At 41.2% G+C, this 26,338-nt stretch overlaps 1 protein-coding gene across 1 annotated transcript in view; it reads left to right on the forward strand.

Moving 5' to 3' along the window:
- Positions 1-26,338, forward strand: part of ptprn2 (protein tyrosine phosphatase receptor type N2) — a 176,056-nt gene that overhangs the window by 44,814 nt on the left and 104,904 nt on the right. The window contains exons 4-10 of the mRNA XM_049565193.1: positions 1,176-1,411; positions 5,653-6,106; positions 6,274-6,570; positions 6,787-6,827; positions 7,411-7,829; positions 12,166-12,252; positions 21,859-21,938. Of these exons, the coding sequence (XP_049421150.1) occupies positions 1,176-1,411; positions 5,653-6,106; positions 6,274-6,570; positions 6,787-6,827; positions 7,411-7,829; positions 12,166-12,252; positions 21,859-21,938 (1,614 nt within the window). The remainder of the gene's footprint in view (positions 1-1,175; positions 1,412-5,652; positions 6,107-6,273; positions 6,571-6,786; positions 6,828-7,410; positions 7,830-12,165; positions 12,253-21,858; positions 21,939-26,338) is intronic.

The raw sequence follows: 26,338 nt of genomic DNA on the forward strand, positions 1-26,338 counted from the left end.
TCCAACTTTACAGCAGAAATAAACATGTTTACAGCCTGGTACAAAACTGGTTTTAATCTCTATAGCCAATTTCCTCCTTCGTGACAACTGTATGTGGGGTGAATTTTTATTTAACTCGCCTTTTTACATTTAATTAAGGCTTAAAGTTATGCGTATTTAAAGGTGGGGCCCCTGTGAGTGACAGGCTGTCTATGAGGAGCCACTACAGTGTGTGAGTCAGAGGCACCCCTCACTCCTCCACAGCTGCACCCTCTTAATCACATATGGTCACTGCTGGCCCCAAAAAACTAAGATGGCGGTGACAAAATGCCAAACTCAGGGCTTTAAAATAGAAGTCCACAAACCAATGGATGGACGTCATGATAGTTATATCAGTCTATGGTCAGGATATAATATTTTGTGAAATTATAACAAAGCATTCTTTAAGGGTCATTGTAAATGATAATAAGAATATTAGCCTAATACTGTATACCATGAAACTGGGACATTTTCTGAGACAGTTATCGCATTGAGAGAATCTCATACTGTTGCAACCCCAGTGGGCAATCAAAGACAAATCAACCTCTGTTTCACATATTTTCATTTTAACAATTAAGCTGGTAAAACTCTAACTCTTTAATGTCAAGTAATAATGTATGAAAATGATCTCTTTAGGAATGTTTGGCAATGATATATTTAAAATATGAGCCCAGAAAGTATAAAAATGGTCAGCCATTTTGCCTCCAAATATTAATTTTGTTGCTGGAAATAATTTTGGAGACACTTAATATTAATACCAGAGCCAGGAACTGGAGTTGTTAGTTTTTGCCTGGCTTACAATTTATTATATGAGTCATTCTCAATCATCTCCAGGCCTGATCCTCTCTCCAGTTTTTGTTAATAGCAAACAGTCAAGTACTTTTTCTGTTTCTGTTGAATAATCCTAATATTAGACATTTGTTGTCTTTAATTGTTTATGCATCAGTGGATATGTTGATTAAATTAGGTTCACTATCCACTTTGTTTGATTTATTTACCAAAATAGTGTTTTACCTGGAGAGATCTGTAGAAATCTTATTTTTGAAGAGTTATATTGAGTCGAGAGGTGTTTTAAAGAACCCCACATACAAAGGGATTGATCTCTGCATCATGTGCCACTTATTTGATTGTTTGGAATTTCAATCTTTATTTTCCAGGTTTGACGTGGCAGGATGACACCACCCAGCAAGTAATCTCCAAAGAACTCTCCAAACTGAGGGCCATCCCTCTCCACCGCCAGGCCACAGCTCCAAGCCCGCTGACCGTCTATAGCAGCTCCAGAGACAGGAAACTGAGCAGAAACCTTCAGCAGTACCTGACGGGGTTGGGCTTCCTGCCACACTCTGAGGCCGATGGACAACCAGGAATCCTCCAGCATGGAGCCAACATTCAGGTGAGAGTCTCACACACTGCAGACTTGTAGCAGTTTGTCTTTGGAGAGGATGAGACAGATGCGACAAGTACACAAAAATCATCTGTTGATGTCATCAATGTTATCGCAATTTAAGACCTTTTTTTTTTTTTTAACAAGATAGCCTCTTACAATCTGACGATGTGCTTTGAAAGACAAGCGCATTTAGGAGGCAGGAAGGGTCTTATTATTTAAAAAGGCTATCTAGCTCCATGATGTTGAAAATGTAGCGTCCAGTGTTTTGGAGCTTAATCTATATTAGAGAGACTTAGAGTCAAGATATCTCAACCTCTGCTGCTTCACCATTGAACATTTTTGACCAATTTCTCTTGCAGGTCCCTCAACTTCAGGAAGTGACATGTTAAACAGTAAGGCTCTCCTGAGTATTGGTAACAATCATTAAGAGTATTATTGAAGCTTCAGCCAGGTGGGGCTGAACCATAGACTGTATGATAATAGACTCCTACTCTGAGACAATGCCTGACAAAGCACTGTGAAACAGAAGAGAAGAAACAGCAAGCTAGCTCCAAAAAATTTAAAGATATACTCTGCAGGATTTTCCTAAACCAATATATGGACGCATACACAAGTAATCCCTCTAAATCATCACCTATGACACACTAGAAGTGTGTGACGGCGTGTTTTTCTGCAGAGACTCTGCCCTCTGTCTTTACTTATTTTCTACTTTTTCTGTGTTAGGGACGTTTATGGACGTGCACCCCCACAGCGCTCAGGTGAGGTCGGGACTTTATAAAATTTAGCAAGCAGGTGCCAGTCTGTAAGCAGCAGGCATCCAAAAGACACAGCGCTGAAAAAAAACAAAAAAGAGAGTGAGGCAAAACGCAAAACAAGAGTGGCTCAGGGGTTGATTTTTACTTTCACTTTCGCTGGTGCCTGTGTTTTTATATAGCAGTTGACAATCCTTGAAGATTTGAGATTTATAGTTAGCAATGCTGAAAGACCATCCTCCGGGTTAGTGGTTAGTTCCTCAACTGCCCAGTTAGCGCAAGCTAACACAGCAGCAGAGGCTAACATCCCACACTAAGCTGATAAACAGTCCCAGCAAACTCACGCCAACACCAAAGCGGCTTGACTCTGTTGTTAGACCCACTAATAATCGTAAGGTAATGTTAGCTGTTTGATGCTAACAGTTAGCACTGTCACTCTGTGTGTGTGTGTGTGTGTGTGTGTGTGTGTGTGCGTGTGCGGACTAACCACTTGACCCGGTGCAGTGTCGAGCTCTCATTAAGCGAATAGATATGCTACATGCAGTTCTACACTGAAATAAGATTTTACCCATTTTAGATAGTAATGTTGATATTATGGTGGGCTACCACAAATAAATCAATGTACGGGAAACACTGAGATTTTTTATTTTTAATTTCATTATTGTCATTTCTCAAAAATAAAATAAAATAAAAAGAAAAGAAAGAAAGGAATGAACAGAATATCTGACTCCCAAAATAAAAAAGAATACCTACCCAACAAACAAATAGTCAAATATTCAGGTCCAGCCCAACTGAACAGCTTGAATAACTCTTTAAAAAAACTACTGTATTGTTATATCTTAATGCAACAGCTAAAGATGTAGCATTAAGGTTTAGGGTTAAGGAAAGAAATATTGGTTCACAAAGCAAACAAAATTCAAACGTGTTTCCTCGCCCACATTATGGAAGGGCCTCTTCCTACTCCTTTTGAAAAAGAGTCAGTATGTCTTTTGCCGGGGTCGCCCTCTTGTCACCACACCGCTTTTGTTTCTCGCTCTCTGTCTTCTCCTCCCTCTCCCACTGAGCAGAGACCCTTTTACACAAAGATCTTCCATCACCTCTTTACATTATTCAATCCTCATATTTAGGGTGGAACCCGGGCTTTGTGTGAAATGTGCTCTGCATCCTTCATAGCCGAGCCGCTTCCTGCTGCTGTGTCAGTGCAGCCATAATGCAAAGTTGAAGAGTTCAGGACCTTCCTTATTGATGAGACGAGGCCCTTTGTTGTGTAGTGTGATGGAAAAAGGCAAACATGGTTAGCATGAATGGCAGAGCACCCCCGTCTCGCTGTGCTAATGCCATTATGGCCTCTCAGTATGCCGGGCTTGGAAAGACTGACATTTTCTCTATATACATTTGAAGGACAGAAAATGGCACCAAGGGAGATAGCTCGTATTAGTGCAGCAGCGACATGGATAATAATGCTGCTCAGTGGATCGGGTATACTGTATGCTGAACTGAAGCATGGGTTCTTATTATTCAGAAGAGAAAAATGATTTCTCTTCCTCACAGAGAGAAGAAAAGACCAAATCACAAATTTTAGTGCCAACAATAATACCAGCTACAATGCCAAATGGTTAAAAGGCCTCTCAGGGCCTGTGTACCGTGCATTGTGATGTAAACACACAATTCATCATGTGTCAAATATAAACTCATATGGCTAAATCTGAAATCAGATGACTCACAGTTTCTTCTCTTTAGATAAGGGATTGCTGCTACTTCTCTGACAGAAGGGATATGCTTTTAAAGTTTGTTGTGGAAATGCATGAAATTACTCTTTGAGTGACACTATCTCATCTGTGATTTCCATAATGCAATTTCCAAGGGCAGTTGTCTTTGATCTAGAATCCCTATTCATATCCTGTCCTGTCTTGTCGAGCCCAGGTTGCTTCTCTTCTTATACTAAAGCCTGTCACAACAATGCTGACCCAGCGCAACCCATCTAATGTTCTCATGGGGAGGGAAAAAAACTATTGCAGAGCTGAAACTAGGTTGAAGAAACATCATGTGAATGTTGTCAGTGAAGCTTTACAGAAATTAACAAAACAAGGCTAAAAGTCTACAGCAGCTCTTTGAGGCTGTATTTGGGCAAAGCAGTGCTAAATGCTAACTTTGGCATGACAACATGTTCACAATGACAATACCAACATGCTGAGGTATAGCAGATATAATGTTCACCATCTTGGTTTGTGTGTTAGCTTACTAACATTTGCAAATTAGCATTAAATACCAAATATAGCTGAGGCTAACAGGAATATCATTAGTTTTGACATATGGCTTAAAGGCTGAGTTTGGTAGTTTTCAACCTGGACCATAGTTTTCATTGTTTTTGTAACTGACTAATGGAGACAAATGTTTTTGACACTGGTCGAGCGTTGAGTGAGAGGGCTGCAGTCAGCAGCAGCAATACAGGCTGCAATGTAACCACTCAGGGCATTTTACGCCCAGTAAAGGTGCTTTTTGCCACTAACAGGCTCAGATTATTATTATTTGTGTTTGACAACATTATGGAAAGAATCCCTACAGAGATGGACCATTTTGTTAAGGAGAAAGATCCTTTTTGTTTAACCAGAAACAGCCCTGAAATGGCTATCACCAAAGACACCAGATTCCATTTAAATAAAGAGTATTTTTATCATTGTAAAACACACTTCATTTAAAGTCAACACAAACAAAATTAAATTTGCAACAGTTGTTTTGGTTTGTCTTTCCACCGTTTCAACAATTAACAGCTCTAGTGTGGTTGAAATAAATCCTTAATTCACACAGTCAGATGTGAATATATGCTGCCTCTTTACATGCTAAAATTACTGTTTGTGTAAATGGAGTCTGGTGGCTTTGGCTATAGCAATTTCGGGGCTGTTTGTAGTTAAACAAAAGTGACTCAAACAGGTCTATCTCTGTAGGGATCCTTACCATAATGTTGTCATAATCTGAGCCTGTCAGAGGCAAAAACAAATACTTTTAGTGGATGTGAAGTGATGGTAAAAAAAAAAAAAATGGCCCATGTGGTTACATTTTGGCTTGCAGCAGTGTTGCTCAATACTGGACCATTTTCCAAAATTGTTGTTCCCATTAGTCATTTAGACACAAAAACCTTGGTAAACAGGCTCCACGTAGAAGAGGTACTGTATGTGGAAAGTGACAGATAAGATAAAAAGTGAATTTCTTCTTGTTGTTGAGACATTTCTGTCTTAACCACAAATGTAAACCTATGGTGGCACTAAAGAAAAAGTCAGGGTGTTAGCCAAAGTCATTTTGATTCATTATCTGGTTTCCCTGAATGCCTGTAATAAATTTAATGGCAATCCATCCACTTGTGGATTTATATCAGTCTGGACCAAAGTGGTGGACCAACTGTCAGACCCTTAGCCATCCCCAGAGCCATGGTGTCAGCATGGCTAAATGATGTTTGACATCTCAACAATGCTCTGAATGTGGCATTTTGTGTTGTAGAATGAAGACATCAAGTCTGAAGGTCACTTGGAGCCCAGCCGGTCCAAACCCCAGCAGGGCTGGAAGGAGACCACTATCTTCAGCCATCAGAAAGGAGCTGGCCAAACTCCAGTCACCAAAGTCTTCACCCAGAGCGGAGAGGGCAGACACCCCAAGCTCAGTGCAGTCTACTCTAACCGGGATCCAGGAAGAAGCAAACTGCTCTCCAGCCAGCTGGAACGGCTTCTTGCCGAGGTACCGAGCACTCAGCAGGGTGCCCTGGATGGCAATGCTGCATGGCCCAAAGGAAAGCTCCACTACCTCAGCTACATCCGGCCAGCTCAGAGTGACCACGCAGAACCACAGTCTCAGGTGGCATTTGGCTCCAAAACCCAAAGGCCTAATCTAGACAGACTTCTGCTCAAGGCTGGCTCAAACCGCCTGACCGCCAAAGAGCCTCTTAGTGTCATGGACGGTAAGATCCGCTTTTTTTTATAGCTTGTTAGAGATATTTCACACTCTGGCTTTTACATTTGCACCACAGTATTCTCATTTTTTGTCTGTCAGTTTGGGTTTTAGGGAAAATTGTGTTACATTTAAGTGATGTAGTATGATTGCAGCTTCTCATTCTCTCCTGTCCAGAGCGATTCATCCAGGATATGGTGAACCAGCTGGGGAGGCACAGTGTCAACATAGAGGCTTTGATGGGCAAAGACTTGGACCAGCTGGCTGGGGTCATCACAGGGGCGCTGCAGGAGGTGGATGAGGAGCGGCCTGTGGTTGGGGCCCAGCCAGGACCAGGAGCTGCTGACTCCAGGGGGGACATGGAGGGTAACAGGGAGCCGCTGGCAGCCGTGCAACAGAATCAAGACCAGGACCTGAAATCAGACAAAGGGCAGGATCTAAACCAGGAAGACACACTGAGAATGAAACAGCAAGGTCAGTGTTTCTTCTGTTGAGGATGAGAACACAAGCTGGCAGTGTTTTGTGCAGTAACGTGTCTGTATCGTATTATTTGTATTCGTATTATCCTCATACCAAATGCATATTTGAGTCTTCCATTTTAAGTCTGTATTTTTTTTTTTATTTTGCTAAATACAAAAGAGAACTTCAGTTTTCACACAATCTGCTCACATAAATTGTGTTTGTTTCCAGGCCAACAAATAGACGGCGCAGACAAAGAGCCTGTTGACAAGGTGATTTTAAAATTACTCTGCTCAACCAACAAATTGGTTTCTCAGGGAGCGAGACATGTCCAAACTTACACTTTATTCACTTTTGAATGCTGCTTCAAATAGGGATGATTTGAAAGTTTTTGTGCAGACTAGCATTTACTGTTGAATTATTACAACTTGAAAGCACCTGCAGGATCTTATAAAATTCCCTCAGAGTTGTCTAACCTCAATATTTTCATTTAATGGAAGTTTAAAAGTGATATGAATGAAAAATAGTTTTGCATGGCACCATGAATCTTTTGTTTCGTTTTTAGTAAGCAAGTAAAGCTGCTGAATGCACCCTTTAATGATTTGTAACGATAAAAGACATCATTAGACCTTGGGCCAGCACTCAGACTTAGAAACATCAGTGAATGCATTACAAATTCATTGCTTTAAATGGCTGACATATCTAATAGGAACAACTCTCTATTCAAGGTATTAATTAATTTTTGCTCAAAACCTAATAAACTAACTTCTAAAAGGATCTGAAAGTGGTGCATAGGTGAAAGAAGTATAAAAAATCCCTTTGCCGATCTAAAGAGAAATCTTTGATTTAACACAGCATGCAGAGTTCTTCTCCAAGCTGTTGGACTACCTCAACATGGAGCCCTTCGGTGATTCCCCAAAGGTCAGTGTTGGGCCACCAGCTCCCCTCCGGAAAATGGTCGGCATGGAGAATGTCCAAAGCCGGACGATGCAGGGTCAGGTTCCTATGTCCCACCACTGGGAGGAGAAGATCACACCTGCGAAGGAAGGCGCCACCCTGCGTTTAACCGGTGGTGTAGATGGTCCTGGCGCTCAGGTGGACTCAGAGATCCAGAGGTGGATGCAGGGGAATCAGGCCCCAGTAGGGAAACAGCAGCTGGAGGAGCCACAGAAGAAGGACATGAAAGTTAAAACTCAGCTGGTCCACATCGGGGTGAAGGAGTTTTCCAGCAGAGGGAAGGACAGACACTTTGGCTACATTATCACCGGCTCAGAGTGAGTATGATTTACATAATCATATATCACATATTGATATTGGAATAATCAGATTGTAAAATGATTTCTAAATCATAATATTCTAAGGGAAAATTTGCGCCTACTATGAGGAACTCAAGTTGTCACAATATGTCGTTTAAATGCACACAAAAAATATGATTACTATCCAAAATTATTGATTCTATTAAATAGTGGGTTGGTAACAGTTTGAGCTGACTGCTTGCATCTAAATTTATTTGGGTAGAAGTTTTTTAAGAGGGATCAGACTGTCATGATTAATCAGGTGCCTTTTGATAGGGTTTTTTGGTTATTTTATTTTATTACACCAGTGTTTTGTATTGTTTGATCCATGTTTTTCCATTGTTTTTTGTGTATTTTCATAAAGGTCCCTCTAAGGGCTACATCTATTTCATTGTTGATTAATCTGTTGATTATTTTCTTGACTAATTGATGATTGTTAGGTCTTTAAAATGTCAGCAAATGTAGAAAAAATGTTAATCAGTATTTCCCAAAGCCCAAGATGACTGAGTTAACTGTCATAGAGGAGTAAAGACACCATAAAATATTCACATTTAATAAACTAGAATCTGAGAATTCTGACTTTATTTTTCTTTAAAACATTACTCTAACCAATTAATTGATTATCAAGTTAGTTGCGAATTCATGTTTTAGTTGACAGCTCATCAATTAATCATTGCAACTCTGCTCAAGTTAGACTATACATGGTGTGCAGTGGCAAACAGTAGTTACGACAGGCCCCTGTGCATGCTATTTTTACAGGCCCTACTGCCAAATTTTGCCACTAAAATAGCTAGTGTATATTGTATCATGTCATTACACAGTCAAACAGAGACTTTACATTTGGACAACATCTACTATACATACATATTAATCCTGAAATCATCTTTGCATATTCGTACCAAGCGGGAAAATGAAGCCAATGGAAAAGTGCCAAAAACTGCAGTTCCTCTAATGTCCACTTGGCTCCAGAAATGAGTCAATCTCCACAGACCCCCATGTTAAAATGCCCAACTTTACAGCTGAAATAAACATGTTTACAGCCTGGTCTCTATAGCCAATAGCCCTGTTCGTGACAACTGAAAATAATAAAAGATTTGTTTGATTGATTTTTTAATAGTTGATGTATAGTTTTTATACTTTATGAAGAATAAGCATATCATTTTGTTGCTACAGACTATTTTTATTAAACGAAGAAAAGAAAAGAAAAAAGACAGAGACGAGTTTGCCTTTTTAAGGCATAAATAGCAAATGGCACCACTATCAATTTACTGTGAGTTCTTATTTGATCACAGTTGTATTTCTGAGCTGGCAACCGGAATCATTGGCAAGTGCCTGCTCTTTTCTCAACTTTTTACGCACCCCAGTGCAACAGCACCGCCTGCACTGTCTATATTTACGCCCCTGATGGTGTGGTATGGGACACTGGCCAATGATACATGTACGTGTCCCAATAAAAAATAAGCTTCACAAATAGCTTAAAAACAGTATTGTATTGGATATAAAACAGAGAGACACTGCGGCAGCTCTCCTGTGCAACATTATAGATACAGACTTGAATGTCTGTGAATTGCACTCATATTAACTGCAGCTTTACTGTTGACAGCAATGCAGACTGTCGATAGATTGATCCACAGCCGTGGTTTTCAAACTTACAACAATGTACCACTTTTGAGATATTTTCTCAGCAGAAAAAAGCATATATAAAGAGTTACAATACAAAAAAGAATATATAAAGAGGTGCTGTGTCATCACTGTAAGTTGACACTTCTGACTTACAGCACGTAGTGATTGGATTTAAAATGGGAATATTTATCAAACTAACATTTTTTATAGAACTTATTATAGTATAATTATTCTAGGAATTATGCATGACTGATATTTTTTAAATTAACACTAAAAAGAATCTCATGTACCCCCTGCTGTACTCTAAAGTTCACTTAGGTGTCCCCTTACCCTCCATTTGAGAAACACTGATCTACAGTATAGCAATAACCTCTTTTACCTTAGTCACTGTCCTCGAAAACTGGCATGCAAAAAGCATCACCGACAACCTTGTAAAAGCTACTCTCTTGTTCTTAAGTGGTTATTATCAGTGGACTTGATGGCATAGCTCAGCTTCATATCATAGTTTATTGCTCCACTCACCAGTTGTCAGCCGTACTGTTGGACCTGTTTCAAGGCAAGACTCATTTTACACCTTAATACCGAGCATATGTCTGCTTTGTTCTGTTACTTAAAACTGCCTTTAAGAGACACAATTTCTGTCTAAAACCACCCACATATTCACGTCTTTATGGAAAAGAATACTGCAGTTTGAAATCCTTGGTGTGTGCTGCACCTGATTACAATAGCAGGGATGATAAATCCCTCAGTGTGTGGGTATTACTGTGCCGTATTACAGCTTTAATGATGATACTTTGTCAGGAAGGGTAGCCAAGTTCTCTCTCTCACCTCTCACTCAGCTCGAGCTCAGCAAAGATAAGTTCCTATCGACTGTGTCTTCGCCCCTGGCCCTCTCTCAAATCCCTTTATGGTGTTATCAAGTCCGGTGTCGGTGCGTTGTCCTTCACCTGTTCAACACACATAGGCTCATAAAGGTGTGATGGGCACAATCTTTGTCACCTTATTGCCACACATATAGAAACGCAGATTAAGACGTAAGCACACAATATAGGTGAGTGTATGCCAGGGGAAAGAAGCAGGTCACCTTCTGAATAAAATGTCTTCACCTCCTCCTCGTCTATCCTCAGCCCACCAGGCAGACACCTATAGTTGGCCTATAGAGGGGTCCGCATTTGCTGCAGACCTCATGATTGCATGGTTGTTATCCCCAGCTCCTTCGCACCCTGCAGAGAGGCTACGCAAACCTGCTTATCTGACAGCTCCTGACATTGTGGTAGTGGTGGTGGTGGTGGTGGTGGTGGTAGTGGGGAGGTTTGGGGAATAGGAGGAAGGTGGAAGGGGGGGGAGTGGAGAGGTATGGATGGAAGAGAAAGAGACAGAGAGAAACCCAAGGGGAAAAGTGCTAGCATCAACAACCAAGTCACTCCTGGAGCTCTCCAGTTGCTAGAATTACCGCAGAGGGATGCAAACGTGTCTGGAATTGCTTCGGTGAATCTTTAACTTTCAAAAAACCCTCAAAAAGTGGAGAAAAAAGAGCCACCCACTCTCTCAAAGGTGGAGTGAATCAGCCACTCATGCACAGTACACTGTTCTGTTGGGAGAAAAAGAGCTGCTGTATTGTGGTGTCAAACACAGGCTAAACAAAAGAATATCTCAGCATAATTTTAACCTTGAATAATGTAAAATAACTGTAAAACTGTTTTAACTTAAGGGGATGCTGAGTGTCTGGAAAAAAGCAAAACGTATAGCTGATAATGCACTCAATCCCTAGCGCTGCATGGGATAGCTTCTTCAGTTCATTTCACATTTCTCTGCTCACAAAATCTGAACAATGTTTCATTATGATCCATGACTTTTTGGTGCATGTCACCTTGCAGTCACTTGGCACTCTCAGTGATTCCAGGTTAAGCTGTCAGCAATAAAGTAGCTTTTCTGTGTGTGTGTGTGTGTGTGTGTGTGTGTGTGTGTGTGTGTGTGTGTGTATGCCCTTCTCATTTCCTCCATCCAGCGCGTTGGCCTGCAGATTGCCTTTGTTTGGTCTATTTCCTTGGCGATTTACTCTCTGAGTGAGGGAGCAGCCACGGACTGAGCTGAGATGAGGCATGGCTTTATCAGACCACCATTACACTTCACCTCCATTCCATTTGCACCTTATTATTCTCATCTCACCGTGAGGGCGCGTGCGTGCCCGGTGTGTTTGTGGACTTTGTGTTATCATGTTTTACTTTGAGCGTATACGTGTGCGCGAGAGAAAGAAAGTGAATGTGGGCGAAGAAAAAGAAAGATGAGAGGGGGGAAAGGGAGAGAAAGGCACGTCCATATGATACAGCCATTACACCTCATGCAGGTTCCATTTGCACCTTATTGTTTGTCTCATTGCTGGAAAAAAGCAGGTGATTTACCAAGCCTGAAGAGGCAGCTGATCCCTTTTCCCTTGGCACGGCTCTTTGTGTGTTTGTTTGTGTTTGCGCGCGCCCATGTGCCTGTCTACGAGTGTGTACATGTGTGCGGTACATCCATTCAGACAACCGTGGCTTTGCTTGTGTGCAATGACCCATTTGTGGGTATGAATTGTGGCAGTATCTCCAAAATAAAAAAAAATAGTATTTTAACGGCTGAGTAGCTGTGTGTGTGTTGAATGGGTGTGGACCTCCAAACGTGACGCCCAGCTGTCTGTGTGTTTCTCCCCCAGCTCCCTGACCGCTGAACAGGGCTTGGACCTGATGGAGCGGCTGACGCAGAGGCTGAACCTCCACGCCGCAGACCTCACCCAGCTCTCGTATGTGCAGACACAAACACCCCACACACAACCACATTGTCGCAAATAATGATCCTACCTTGCGTATTACAAGCCATACATTGCATAAAGGATAATTGGCCGCATTTGAAGTGATTGAAATGGTTTTGTTTTGTGCCTTTGAGCTCAGAGAAATAGAGTGAAGGTTGTCCAGACGCTGCAAGGACTGTTCGTGCGAAAATGCTGCACCGCACTGCCAGAGACTGTAGGCGTTTGTTGTTTTTCTGACCTTTTGGAGTGTTTGACTTCTCGCAGGGAGAGAAATCAGGCCTAATTACCTCCAGACACACACTGATGTCTCCATTGTATTCAAAACACTGCCTAGCCACTATTGTCACCGTACGCCTTGTCAAAAAGAGAGCAGTCAAGCCATCAAACGACTCCCAGTTAGAGGCAAAGAGAGAGAAAGGGAAGCAGCAGTGGATCGAGAGCTGGAAATAGAGAAAGTAGTCCAGCAGGAGGCGGTTAATATATTAATGAGCGGGCGAACTGTCCTTGAACCCGGGCTGGTTTGTGCTTGTACCGTGGTTCTGCTGTACATTTGGTGTCAGACCATGTAGGAGGCAGAGGAGATGTGTTCGCTTAAGATCTGACAAGCCTTTCAAGACGCTCCTGCTGGAGAACTGAAGTCTGGGTGGTTCAGTAACACCCGCAGCATATGAACACCAAAGCCGGTGCGCTGCAGTCTGCGGCTGTACTGTAACTGTAGACACAGAGTGACTCGGATAATAGCAACTGAGAGGGAAATCTGTCTGACAGTATCTGGTGCAACATGGAGAATACACAGTGACCTCAAAATAAATGCGACCGAGGAGACATTCTGATCCTCGTCTTTAAAGTCAAGCTTTGGATTTGGTTTCGATGAACACCAGGACATGTCACCATGCCGGCACCGATTGAGTCAATCTTGTTATTGCACCTGTCATTTCATATCACTCAGGATCGGCCCCTGATGCACTTAATATCAGATGTATCTGGATGTGGATGAATAGCTGGTGACATTATTGTACCATCATTTGTATATCCAGTGGTGGACGAAGTATTCAGATCTTTTACTCAAGTAAAAGCAATAACACTACAATATAGTGACACTATGGCCCTTTGTACACATTTACAGATATTTACAGATATTTTCACCCTTCGTTCATATGACCTTCATTTCATAAAATATCTCCGTCCACACTAGAACGCTAAGATAACTCCAAATGCTTGTCCACTGTAGCTGTCTTCAGCAGTCTTCCCTTATCACAAAGGTAGTTGAGTGTACAGGCTAACATTGACTTTTTCAAAACACCTGCTGGAGATCTCATCACTGTTAATTCTCATTTGAAACAAGGACGAAGAAGCTCACTTAAAGATACACGATACTCTGGACATGCTCTAGTTTTCTTTTCATTCCTCACTGACAGCAATCCCACTTTGGAAAATGCACCACCAGTGACTGCTGGTTTGACCAGGTCTGATCCAATGATGTCGTTTGGGGTGGAGCAAAAACATTGGGTGCAGCAGATGCCTCCGTTCATACGTGAAGCGGTGCAGCAAAACTAAGTTAAATGTAAAGTTGTCATTAGGCGAAGCAGTTATTTCTAGCCTATGCTTGTTACACAAAGCAACAATGGGCATGTGCAAATTGAGGAGATGATGTCATAGTTCCCAAATACTCCATTTTACTTGTCCACAAAAATTAGCAACTTATTTGTTAGCAACATGTAGTAAGTAACAAAGGTAGAATTACTCATTTTGCACAGTGATACCTCTCAGATTGGTATATATTTACTGTATATGCTGTATATCATTACATTGATTTGACATTTATCGTGATTTTACATACATTTGCTTTATTTTCATACATATAGTTATCAGAAAAACATTCCTATTTATTTAATGATATTGATTTCAACCACATCACCCAGCTTTTACTGATGTATTAATGCAGAGCTTTTAAACTGTGAGGCAGTTTGCTTCACTCTCTGAGTCATAACTCAGTTAAATTCAAACACACAGACATGACGCACATATTTTTAGATTCAAGTGGATGACATTATTATCTCTGATGTCCATTGCGAAACAGAACAAAAAACAAAACAAAAAAAAAACATTGACAAAAGATGTGACTTTTAACTCCAGAACTTGCCTTAGAATCAACTCGTTCTTAAGCTTTCATTGGTGTCAGTATAATCCAGTGATAGTTGTCTGTGGATCCATGGGTGCACTGCAAACAGGGACTGCTGATAGTTAATTCGGCATACTTTTAATGGTGCTAATTTGCCAAAATTGCAGTTGTCTCGATTTTGTCTGAGTGGTGTCCTCCTGCATTAATACGCAAGCAGCATTTTAATAGCTGGCTGAGGTGAAGCTAGTTCTTTATATATTTATTGTGTAGTTTCATCTGTTTTTTGCACTGGGTATTTATTAATAGTGCAAGAAAAGTGATTAAAAGCAAGACTCATATGAGACATGACAAGGAAAAAAGAGAGAACAACAACAAAAAAATGATACAAATACAGATAAGCTAAAGCTACTGCTGGGAAAAAAAATCAAATATCACAATATGTTAAATCAAGTACATGAACAGCAATTTAAACGATTCACAGTCAGTAACAACCAAAACAACCGCTGGGTTCTCCAGGTCAGGGTCACTCACTGGGCCCAGTTTTATGCAATTGAGTGTTAAATATCTAGCAAAATATACCAGATAAATGAAGTGGACTTTAAAGTATGATATTTTCCCCTTAGATTTTAGCATAAAATTACAATATTCAAGTAAAGTACTTGAGTACTTTTTCCACCATTTCATATATCCATGATCTCAGTGCATTAAAGCTGTTAAGCCCAAAAGCCACAGACAGATGCCTTAAATGAAGCTTCCACACTGTATTACACCTCATATTGATAACAGTATTCTATACAGAGGACAAATACAAAAAAATGCCCTCTTTGTTGGGCTTGTTTATCCCTGTTCTCTTCCTTTTTACAAAGTAATGAAAGCGCATTCATGTAGAAATAGCCAAGACGGAGGACGTGACGCAAGCCTATTGTGCCTCTTGCTGTGTGGCCACGGCAGGTGAGTGTTTGAAAGCCTCCGTCTGAATATGAGTCGCCTCGAGTACGAGAGCCGGGTCAGAGCACGCCGTCCTGCTTCTGGGGGCCACTCTTTCCTCGCTTGCTCTGATGAGCCCTGATAGGAAGACTGGAGAGGAGATACTCAAATATGACAACAAGCAGGCAGAGAGGATTCTCAGACGGAGAATAAGAGGAGAGGAGGGTGACGGTTTCAATATTGTTGAGATTTTCAGATGCTGAAAACAATTACGTTGGAGTCTGCTTCTACAGTAATCAGCACAGAATATTCTCCTCTCAAAAGAGATGTGAAATTGTAGTTTTGGATGATGATGGGCTGGGGGGGATAATGTGTGCCTTGTTCGGATGACGTAAGTGTTTTACTCGTCAGAAACACTAGGGGGAGTGGGATACACACTCACAAGTTCATCCTCACACACAGTCTGTGCAGGCACACACACACCCTGACAATATCCCGCCAACCAGTCTGCACATACACACTCATCATGTCCCAGCAGCAGAGCTAATATGAAGTCCAAGCTTACACATCCGATAACACAGGAGACGGTGTGAAGTCCTCCAGAAAACTTATCAGTCTTAACTTCATCTCTCCACTGGGGTGGTGTGTGTGTGTGTGTGTCCGTGTCCCGCAGTATATTTAAATAGGGTTAGTGTGGCTTGGAAAAAAAAATCACGTCAGTTCAATTTGAGATGCATTGAGATCTCTGGCAGAATACCTTCGGTCAGGGAGGATGGAGGCAAGAGTAAAGATTGTGGAAATATTGACATTTACGAGAGCAAACAGAGCCCAGGTGAAGGCATTAGAGAGGACATATTTCTTTTAGAGCTCTGTGTGTGTGTGTGTGTGTGTGTGTGTGTGTGTGTGTGCGTGCGCATGTGTGTGTGATCATGTTCACATCGTTGCACGGTTGGGTCCGTCTGTCTGGCAGTATCGGCTCACATATTGCCCCTGGCGGAGTGGGTGTTGCTGCCTCTGTAGCGGGCAGACTGATGGTGAGTGGGTCTGGGTCACAGCACTCTGGCAGTCTGATGAATCTCCCTCTCTGTCATACAGTATGCTGCAGAAGTAAACTAGAAATGTTACTACACTTTCCAAGACACAACTGTTAAGACATGATGATGCACTGTTATGTATGCTCTAGGGTTTGCAAACAGGGCTCGACATTAAGTGTTTGAGGTGAATTTACCTTTCACAAAAAACACTTGTCCAGGTCAAACTGACAATAATTTACTTTTAATTTTGTTTGCAAATGCAGAATTCAGATGACCAGTCATACAAATAATTCAGTTAATGAATTCTATTAAAGTGGCTGTATGTTAAGTTTCACCTCAACAAATCATTTTATATTAAGCTAGATTGTATGTGATAATGATAATAATTGGCATGGTTTATTGTCACAATAAATCAGCAGCCTTGAATCTGTTTTACGGTGATCATTGAGCAACCACGTTCTATTTTTTTGTTTTTCACCCTCTTTGTATGAATTTTTCCCCCAAGGAGGTTATGATTTTAGCTGTTTTGAAATAATAAGGAACAAAACAACACTCCTTGCCAATAATTACTTTTTTGATACATTTATACCAATCAGCTACAATAATGAGAAACAAATCTTAAGTTTTATTTTCCTTAAAAATTGTGCCATCAACACTTCTCTCCTAGTTAACAGCGAGCCAAGGGAGTTGTCTCTTAACTGCCACCAAAATGCCACTGTGGTACCACTCAGTCTGGCAGTTATGTGGCAGGTGCCGCTTGCTTCCACTGTCAGTAATACCGAGGCCCCCAGGAGAGCTGTCAGCCTTGCAACAAAATTTTCCCAGTGGCCGCTCATGGTACTGCAGCAAAACAAATCCCCTGCGGCCCAAAAAGCATTTTCCCCATAGACCACCGTTGTAGAAGACACATCTGTAAAACTGTTTACAAGGCACCTCAAACCATAAACAAGGTCAGTTATGACTCCTTCTGAATTTTTGAGCCATATTGGTTTTATATTTGCAAAACTTACCTCAAGCCAAGAAAAGCGATTTAAAAACCTGTGATATCATCACAATGTAAAGTCTGTGAGATAGCAGGAACTCGCCAGTGGGAGAAACACTACTGTGCATATTCAGTGGGCTGCATACTGTGGAAGTAAACCCGGAAACTAGAAAACTTTTTGGCATATGCTCCAGGTGAGCCACTCCATTGGAATGAATAGGCACCATTTTGGTATTTTGGCTATGGCATACCCGTTGCTGTCTCTCTGCTTGCTAGTTTGCATGCTAGTTAGCTAGTTTGTAGCTCAGCTCAGTGGTCTAGAACAGTTTTCAGACCCCTTTGCTGAGCATAGCTGAGCTAGCCAGAGCAGGGACTGCTCACTACATATATTTTATAAAAATTGAGCTGCATTTGAGATAATTCTCCAAATACTTTTGGGTCTTCTCTCATTTGTTTTTACCTGTAGCTGCTAAATTAGCAGCTGCTGTAGCATGCCTAATTGCGTTAGCCTCACCATCCTCATTGTTGCCGGTGGCTCCTGAGGTGGACGGTGTGTCAGAGTCTCTTGCTTGAAAACTTAGAAAACAATCCATTATGGTTCACAAAATGTCCATACACTTGGAATAATAATACAGTTAATTGGTCAAAGTCTTAATCATGTGAGCTAGCTAACTGTTAGCTAACTAGTCCACCTAGCCATTATGCTTAAGTGCTACACAGTTAGCTAGCACAATTAGCTAGCTCACATGATTACACAAGGATTCATGGGTAACAGTTAGCTTAGCATTAATATTGTGTGCTGTAAATTATTTTTTTTTTATGAATACGGCGATTATCATTACTAATAATATATTTTCTGACATATTTTAATTTTGGGGGAGAAAAAATTAACTCTAACTCTGAGGACCCCCTCTTGAAGACCCAGGGTTTAGCTAATCTCAAAATGTAGCAGGTTTAGCTAGAATTATTGTTATCTAGTGAGTAACACAGCTGCTAATGCTAGCTAGCTGTTTACTTGTTAGACTTGTTTCTCTTGTCTAGTGGGGCACGTACATTTCTCTTCCCCCTGCACTACAAAAACATCCACTTGTCTCAGACAAACCTTAATGGTCAAGGCTTGTCAAGCTCTGACAAACTTAGCAGGTTAGCTGTGATGTGGTATATTTCGTTGACAGTAAATTGGCCAAAACATGCAAAAGCATTTGTACGGGTCTCTAAAGAAAAGATGCACAGCAAGGGATGCCATTTTATGAAGCAAAGAGTGTCTTTTTATTGAGGCCAAAATTCTTGCTTTCTTTAAACAAGTAACAAAATCTGCCATTGAGATTATGTCAACCTGCTTTGAATGCAGTCTGTTGAATAATTTTCCCCAGAAGTGTCAGTATTTTGAGAAAAGACAGGTTAAGCCTACACTTGGGTAAAGAAATATAAATTTGACACAAAATTGTTGAAACAGGTTGATTTGTATTGGTGCCAGGTTTAAATTTACTCAACTTACTGGAAGATTTTTCACTTGTTCGAGAAAAACAAGAAAGACATTTGCGACAGAGTAAAAGACTAAATGATAAGATGCAGATTTTCACAGCATGAATCTCATTGCTCAGTTCTGGCATTTTAAAATTCTCACTAAATGGCCTGTTAGGATTTTCCTAGAACGTGGGAGAGTGATGCATCTGACTCCTGCGTTGATCATTTTGCTCACTCATGCCATGTGTTCATCATCAGCGTCCTAGACATCACTGATTTAGTTTTGATTTAGACAAAACTTGAGGAAAATGATCTCACTGTTGTACTCATAACATTCAGAATTACCCTGATTGCCTCATTTGGGAACTACAGTAACCACTCAAAACAAGGTGCTGTATTTGTTACTGATCGGCTTAGACAGGGTCTTCATCATTTGTGAGGGTTGACATGCTTGTTGCTGAAACCTGTACTGAAAGACAACCCTCCCCAGGTCTGTGAAGTCACTGTTTGTTCTTTTAGCCGTTAAAAATGTATCATCCAGTGCAATCATTTGGGATTTTAGGAGGTTACAGTAGACCTGGGTATGATTTTATCTGCACACATTGCTTCAGAGTACGTAGCTTTCCCTGACCACTGCAGGGAGTTCTTACAGAGTCTGGTGGGGTTGTTAGATTTTATTTCATGGCCAACCTCAGGGACCTCAAACATTTATTCTGCCCCAGGGAGAGACGTCTGTAGCTGACTCCTGACCAGACAGAGGAGAATATAGGCACAGGGAGTACAGGCAGGTTACTGTAGGTGAAAAGAAAACAAGGTGCTGATCAGCAGGTGACTGTACAGAGGTCTCCAGCCAAATTTAAACTGAAAAGGAAAAGAGAATTCATGATGATTCACATCTTGTTCAGAAATACAGTGGCTGGTACTTTTCAGCTTCTCTTTTCATCATTCACACCTTTTGTTTGTGCATTCTGCCAATTTCTGAATTGAATGTGTTAAGCTAAAACAAGTCTGTCGAGTGAATGTGAAGCTACCAGCAGCAGTCAGTAAGCCTCACTCAGATTAAGGACTGAAATCAGGTGGAAACAGCGAGCCTGACTCTGCCCACACTGACAGAATCACCTAGCACCACCTCTAACACGTTTACTCTTCACAAAAAAATACAAAATAGACACATTCATGTTTTTTGGGGGGGTATGCATGAGACAATGTTTTGGCTGAGAGCAGAAGCTTCTCTTCTTATTGCCTTGCAACCTCAGACAATAGGGACTTTAAGCAGTGACATATGAATGGATGACTATGGCATTTGGAAAACAAAAAAAAAGTTCCTCTCTGTCCATGGGTGATTCCATCTCAACACTTCCTGGCTGGCTACCGACGAATATGCCTACCTATGTATTTGCGTTTGTTTGTTTTTTTGTTTTTTACTGGTGGGCCACATTTGATGTCACGGACAGGCCAGTAATGAGGGCATTCACCTGGGTGTTGTGTTTCCACCAGTGCCAATCAGAGCCAAAGCCTAGTACTGCTACTGCAGAGTCATTTGATCCAGGTGTGAATGCCGATTGTAACTTTTCTCATTGCGTACAAAAGCCAGATATTAGCGGACGTTAGTGGATATTTCGTGCAGTGGTTAAGGGGCTATAGATTCTACCATATGTATTTTTATGGATATGAGTGTATTTGTCAAGGATACTGACTAATATGACCAATTTTACTGTTTGTTCATAGACATGTCATCCAGATTTGTTTCTGTTTATGTTGTACAGTAATGCAAACCTCTCATCTGATACAAAATTGACCTCTAAAGCATGTCAAGTGATTTTAACATTTTCAGAAACATATTGTGTCCTAGATAATGTTCAGAGCAGCGTCAGTTTCTCCATGAAGTAGCTGTTGTAAGAGTTACAACCTTTCTGATATTCAGTTTCCACAGCGATGGCTACCCGTTGGAACATTTCACGGAAACAGTAGCTGTCACCTCTGACATCACCACTCAAAGTCCTTAATATCCTTACAGCCCACAGCGGGCTAGAAGAACAGCAACTTCAGACCTCCATCTATGTCTACTCAAGACACCTATGTTTTGGCAGCGCTTAGAGCCCAACTCACAATAACTGTAGTTACCCACGTAAAACTAAAGAAAATAACATTTTGGTTTTATTTACTCTTATTTAATATATATATAGTAAATAGTGTGAGCCATTAGACAGCTGGATTGATTTAAGGGGTCGTATAATGCTTTTCCGTATTTTCTGTCATAATCATAATGATACAATGTTGGATATTCATATTGAACATGACCAAAGTTTCAAATAGGAGTGAGGTAAACGTATGTAAAAGTAATCCCTCCGAGCAAAAACTTCAGGCTTCAGACCGTTCTGAATACTTCGTTTCCAACATTTTCTTTACTTAAGCAACAAGCTGACGTCAGCCTATGATGGATTTCTTTATATGGTCATCTATTTTAGGCACGATACTGCGTTTACACTATGCAGCCTCTACTGCTACTTGTAGCTACATGCTAACGAAACACAAATCTTGGTTGCCGATATTGTTAATTTTGCCTTGGTTTCCAGAATCAGAACATTAGGTTGTGTTTATAAGCTTTTATTGATGATTTTTCAGGACAGAAAGTGCAGCTGTTCTCACAGTTGTTCCCCTTGTTGCGATGATGATGCATAGACGCTGTAATATGGAACACCTGAAAACGCTGACCAATCAGAGCAGGCTGGGTTTTTTTTGGGAGGGGGGCTTAAAAAGAAAGACACTAAAATGTAGCATCTCAGACAGAGAAGGAATACAGGTGCTCCAGCACAAACAGTATGAGGACAAAGTGTTTTTTTAACCTTAAAGCATGTAACCACATTCTGAAAAAACCCAAAATACAAGCATGAACCAAAAAAAAAGAGCACGATAGGTCCCCTTTAATGGACAGACATGAGAGTGGTATCGATCCTCTCATCTAACTCCCAGCAAGAAAGCCAATAAGTGTATTTCCCAAAATGTCAAACTATTCCTTTAAATGCAAGTGCTCATTTTGCTCTGTCTGTCTTGTTTTTCTGCAGCGTCTTGGGTCCAGCCTTGACTTTCAGACTTGGCCCCAACCCCAAGAACGTGACCACTGCAGATCTGGTTCAAGTTGCAGGTAAGAGCAGTCAAGATTTATTTTTTCTTCTCATATCACCTATCACACGATGACTGCTGTTGACGACATTCATTGCGATTCATCTCATTTTCACTAGCCAGTCCACTCCGTCACCGTCTGTGCCTCGGTAAATGAGAACACAGATTAGTCTCTCCAGATACAGTAGATAGGCTGGTGTTCATCTTGTTCAGACAAACCCCCGTCCCAAAGAAGATTATCAACAGTGTGCAATGACAGATGACCATCAATTACTGGGATGATGAGTCTAGAGTGTACACGTCTCCTGTCTACACACACACACACACACACACACACACACACACACACACACACACACTTATACAGTGTACAGGACAGTTTATTTGGTCTTCTATTATGTCCAACAGGCTGACAGGTTGAAACACGTTTCCTCCAGCCAATCAGTTAGAGTGTATACTCCTCTGTGTGTGTGTGTGTGTGTGTGTGTGTGTGTGTGTGTGTGTGTGTGTGTGGCTGCATGCGTGCACTTGTTTGATGTAGACTGATGGAGAGCTGTCACCCACAGAAAGGAGGGTTGTCAGTATGCCTCCACTCCCCTGTTCATTGTCTGCACTCCGATCTGCCCGGCGTTGCTGTTGATGTGTGTGTGTGATGTGTGTCAGTGTCCTTGCTTTGGTCGGAAATGACTTTGAGAAGCACAGCAATACTCCCAACAGTCAATATCATCCAATATCACCCCACTGGAATCAACATGGTGGTGTTGTTATTGGCTGAAATGTGTTGCTGCTTCAGTTTTTTCTACACAGCGACATTTTTTGGCACCAACTCGTTTCCTATCAGAGACATGCTGGATGATGGCTGATGACACAGATTTACCGCAAGAAAGGTTGGGCTGGGGGTTGATCTTTGGTTCAGTGGTTTTTGAGTGTGAGTTATTGTGTGTGTGTGTGTGTGTGTGTGTGTGTGTGTGTGTGTGTGTTGGATTACAGTGTGTATCTGTATTTATCCCTCTCCGTCATCCCACTGTTGCAACGTTTGTTTAACAAAGTGATCAAATGAGCAAATATTACAGCTGCTGCAGATTTACCTCTCCTGCATGAGGTGTACTGTAATAATTATACTGTATCATAACATCCGCCTTTTTTCACTTTCTTTCCCATCCATTTTCTATACTGCCTCATGCGTTTTGGGTAATCAGATTCAGACCTGCCCACAGAAATGGCTGGGCCCCTGAAAAGGTCCAGTAAATGGATCTTTCCCAGATTTGTTTTAACATACATATTACATACATGTACACTGAAGGAGACTTTCTCAGTGACGGGCACTACATAGGCAATATCAGCACTATCATCTATCATCTTTTTCACAGGTGCTGGTGGGCCTAGTGGCTCCTTCACTGACACTAGCTCTTGGCGAGTAATGTTAGCCATAACATTAGCCTCCTGGCTATTGTTTGCCTCTCCAGCCTGGCTTGGAGCAGCTTTTGTCTCTGACTGAAAAAAAGTTGGTTATTGCATTATTATTTGACTTTAAAGCCCTTTCTAGCTCCCTCTTTTTCTTCCCCTTTCTTTTCTGGCGTCCCACTTCATGTTCAGGTCCTGGTGTAGCAAAGAAATTCACTCCAACATTAGCAAATAGTTAATTTGAGAAGTAAACTCCTCAGGTCATGTGGCCAGCTGCCCGTTAGAGGCATGATGTTTTTGGGTTGTCCACCTGTCCGTCCATCAGTCACTCCGTCTATCCTATTTTTGTGAATGCTATATCTCAAAAAGGGGATTTTTTTTCGAATTTGCCACATATTTCCAGTTGGAATCATTGATGAACTGATTAGATTTAGGTTACTGTGACCTAGTCTGTCTCTTTATTGAACACTTTATTTTAGTGAACAAGATATCTCAAGAACACGTAGGGGCATTTTTTCTTCAAATTCGATGGTCAAAGGTCAAGGTCATTGTAACCTTGCATGCATCTCATTTTCGTAAACGCAATATCTCACATACACCTTGATGAAATTTCTTAAGATTTGACACAAACATCCACTTGGACTGAAGAGTATTATTGATTAGACTTTGGTAGTCAAAGGTCAAGGTCACTGTGACCCCACAAAACATGTTTTTGGTCATAAATCAAGAATTCATACGCTAATTATGACAAAACTTCACACAAATGTCCAATAGAATAAAATGATGAAGTGATGACATCTATATCCAAAAGGCCAAAAGTCAGCTTCACTGTGACATCATAATATTCTGCATAAAACACTTCTCTGGCCATCATTCAATGTCATATCTCAGGAACAGAAGGGGAGACATTTGGTCAGAAACTAATTTGGTGACGCTAATCTTGAAACTGTAGTGATTGTTTAGATCATTCGTTTATCACGGCTTATAGCTAGGATGATTATTCTACCAGCAGGTGAGCCCCTGAATTTGGTCAGACGAAAGTGTACAAGCAGACTTGGCAATTCATATCGCAACCGAGCCATTTATAAAGCAGCAGCTAAGCTCTGTGAAGAATGGCTACAACCGTTTGGTTTCAGTAGGAACACAATATGGACACTAGAGACATATATTCATACCAAGTGTATATGTAGTCAGTTTTAATTACATCGAGGTACAATCTGGATAGGAGACACATTTTAATGCAAGGTGTAAAGGGGGTCTTTTTTTAACACCTCTCTTGTGTGACTGACTTTGATGAGGTGGCGTGTGGCGAGAGCTAATGACAGGCATGAGCAGGGCTGAAATGTCAGACCAAATGTTAAGTCAACATGATCATCAGCCTGACCCATGGTGATGAATTATGAATACAGCCCACCTGAATAGTGATTTGTAAAAGGCGACAGAAGGAGCTTATCAAACTACTCTGGATGCATCGTCGTCATCGTTCAATCTCGTTTGACCGTGGGTTGCACCTCTGAAATGTATTAAAAATGTAAAAATGGTGCTTTGAGATAGCAGAGTGGTTAAATCTTCTGTCTCTGGAGCTACATGTGTGCCCCCACTGACCTTAGATCAAATCCTGCCAGAGCTTTATCTTCTGCGCCCCCCTCCTACATTGGTACCCCCCTCTGTTTCCACCACAGTGTGAAGTGGAGTGGACTTCCCACTCTCTTCCTAATGTTAAAAACAATGTGAATGCAGAAGCTCTCCTTTTAGTGTTTCAAATCATTTTCCAGCTTTACTCCAACTCCAAATATGCATGCGAGACATTGAATTCAATACAATATGGCATTGGCATTGTGATTTCACAGTGGCTACCAGGTTGTGGAGCAACAGCATGGTTTAAGTGGAATCTGAAAATCAAACTGACACCCACATGCAGTGGCCACCTGGGTAATCCTGGCTGACCATTGCCTTATGTGTGACTGTGCATAAATGACGTGGCCTCTTAATGAACTCATCAAAAGCCCTGCTGTATTCTGGGCTCAACCTGCTGCTGAGAGCCTGCACAGCATGCTTTATAGCAGTCGTGAAACTAGAAAACCAGAAAAGCGTGGAATGCTGTAGAAAATTCAGCAAACGTATTCTTCTTTATATCTGAATAATAACCATTAAGTATGTAGAGACTAAGTTTATTCATAAGCACCTTTCAAAATCAGACAGGCTTCACAATAAAAGACTTTAAAAAAACAAATAATAAACATGAAATGCAGACAAAGAAATCACTAAAAAAACAGGCTTTTTAAAGGTGTCTGCAGTAGCTCTTCAGTGTGACCAAGCATCACAAGAATGTTGAACTGGATCCTGAATTTGATGGGAAGCCAGTGCAAAGAAATCCAAAAATTACATGAGACCTTTTTGGGAGGACTGGCAGCACCATTGTGGACCACTTGTAAGCGTTCCAGGGACGTCTTGCTGAGGCAGATGAAAACCATCATCCAATGCAATCATTTGGGGATTGCAATAGTCAAGACGGGATGAAATAAATAACCATCTCCATCTGAGCTAGGGACACAATAGGCCTGGATTTAGCAATGTTCCTCAGCTGGTATAAACAGAAGCGAAGCAAACAATTTGCATGCTGGTCAAGACTCAGCGCCTGGTCCATGGACACACCTAAATTACAGAGAGGAAATTCAACAGAAGAGAAAAGAGAACCAGGACTTTCTATCACCTGCGGGACAATGCCAGCTGGGGCAGTTTTGTAGAACGGACAGTTTTGAGACATAAATGAGATGTATAGTTGAATATTTTCTGCATTGCGTATCTTCAGAGTGTTGTCTACCCAAGCTCTGCAAACGGCCAGACAAACCAAACAGATGTCAAAGGACAAGTGGCGACAAAGAGGCCAAAAAGTTGCACTTAAACACGCCGCAAAGACTACAGCCAACGGCCAACTAGCATGTTTGTTCTGCGCCTGCATGAGAGGATTTAACTGTCCATACCAGCAGGTGATAGAAGTCTGTTTTTGTCATTTAA

Source organism: Epinephelus fuscoguttatus, linkage group LG21, assembly GCF_011397635.1.
Source record: "Epinephelus fuscoguttatus linkage group LG21, E.fuscoguttatus.final_Chr_v1".
In the NCBI taxonomy this organism is placed as follows: Eukaryota; Metazoa; Chordata; class Actinopteri; order Perciformes; family Serranidae; genus Epinephelus; species Epinephelus fuscoguttatus.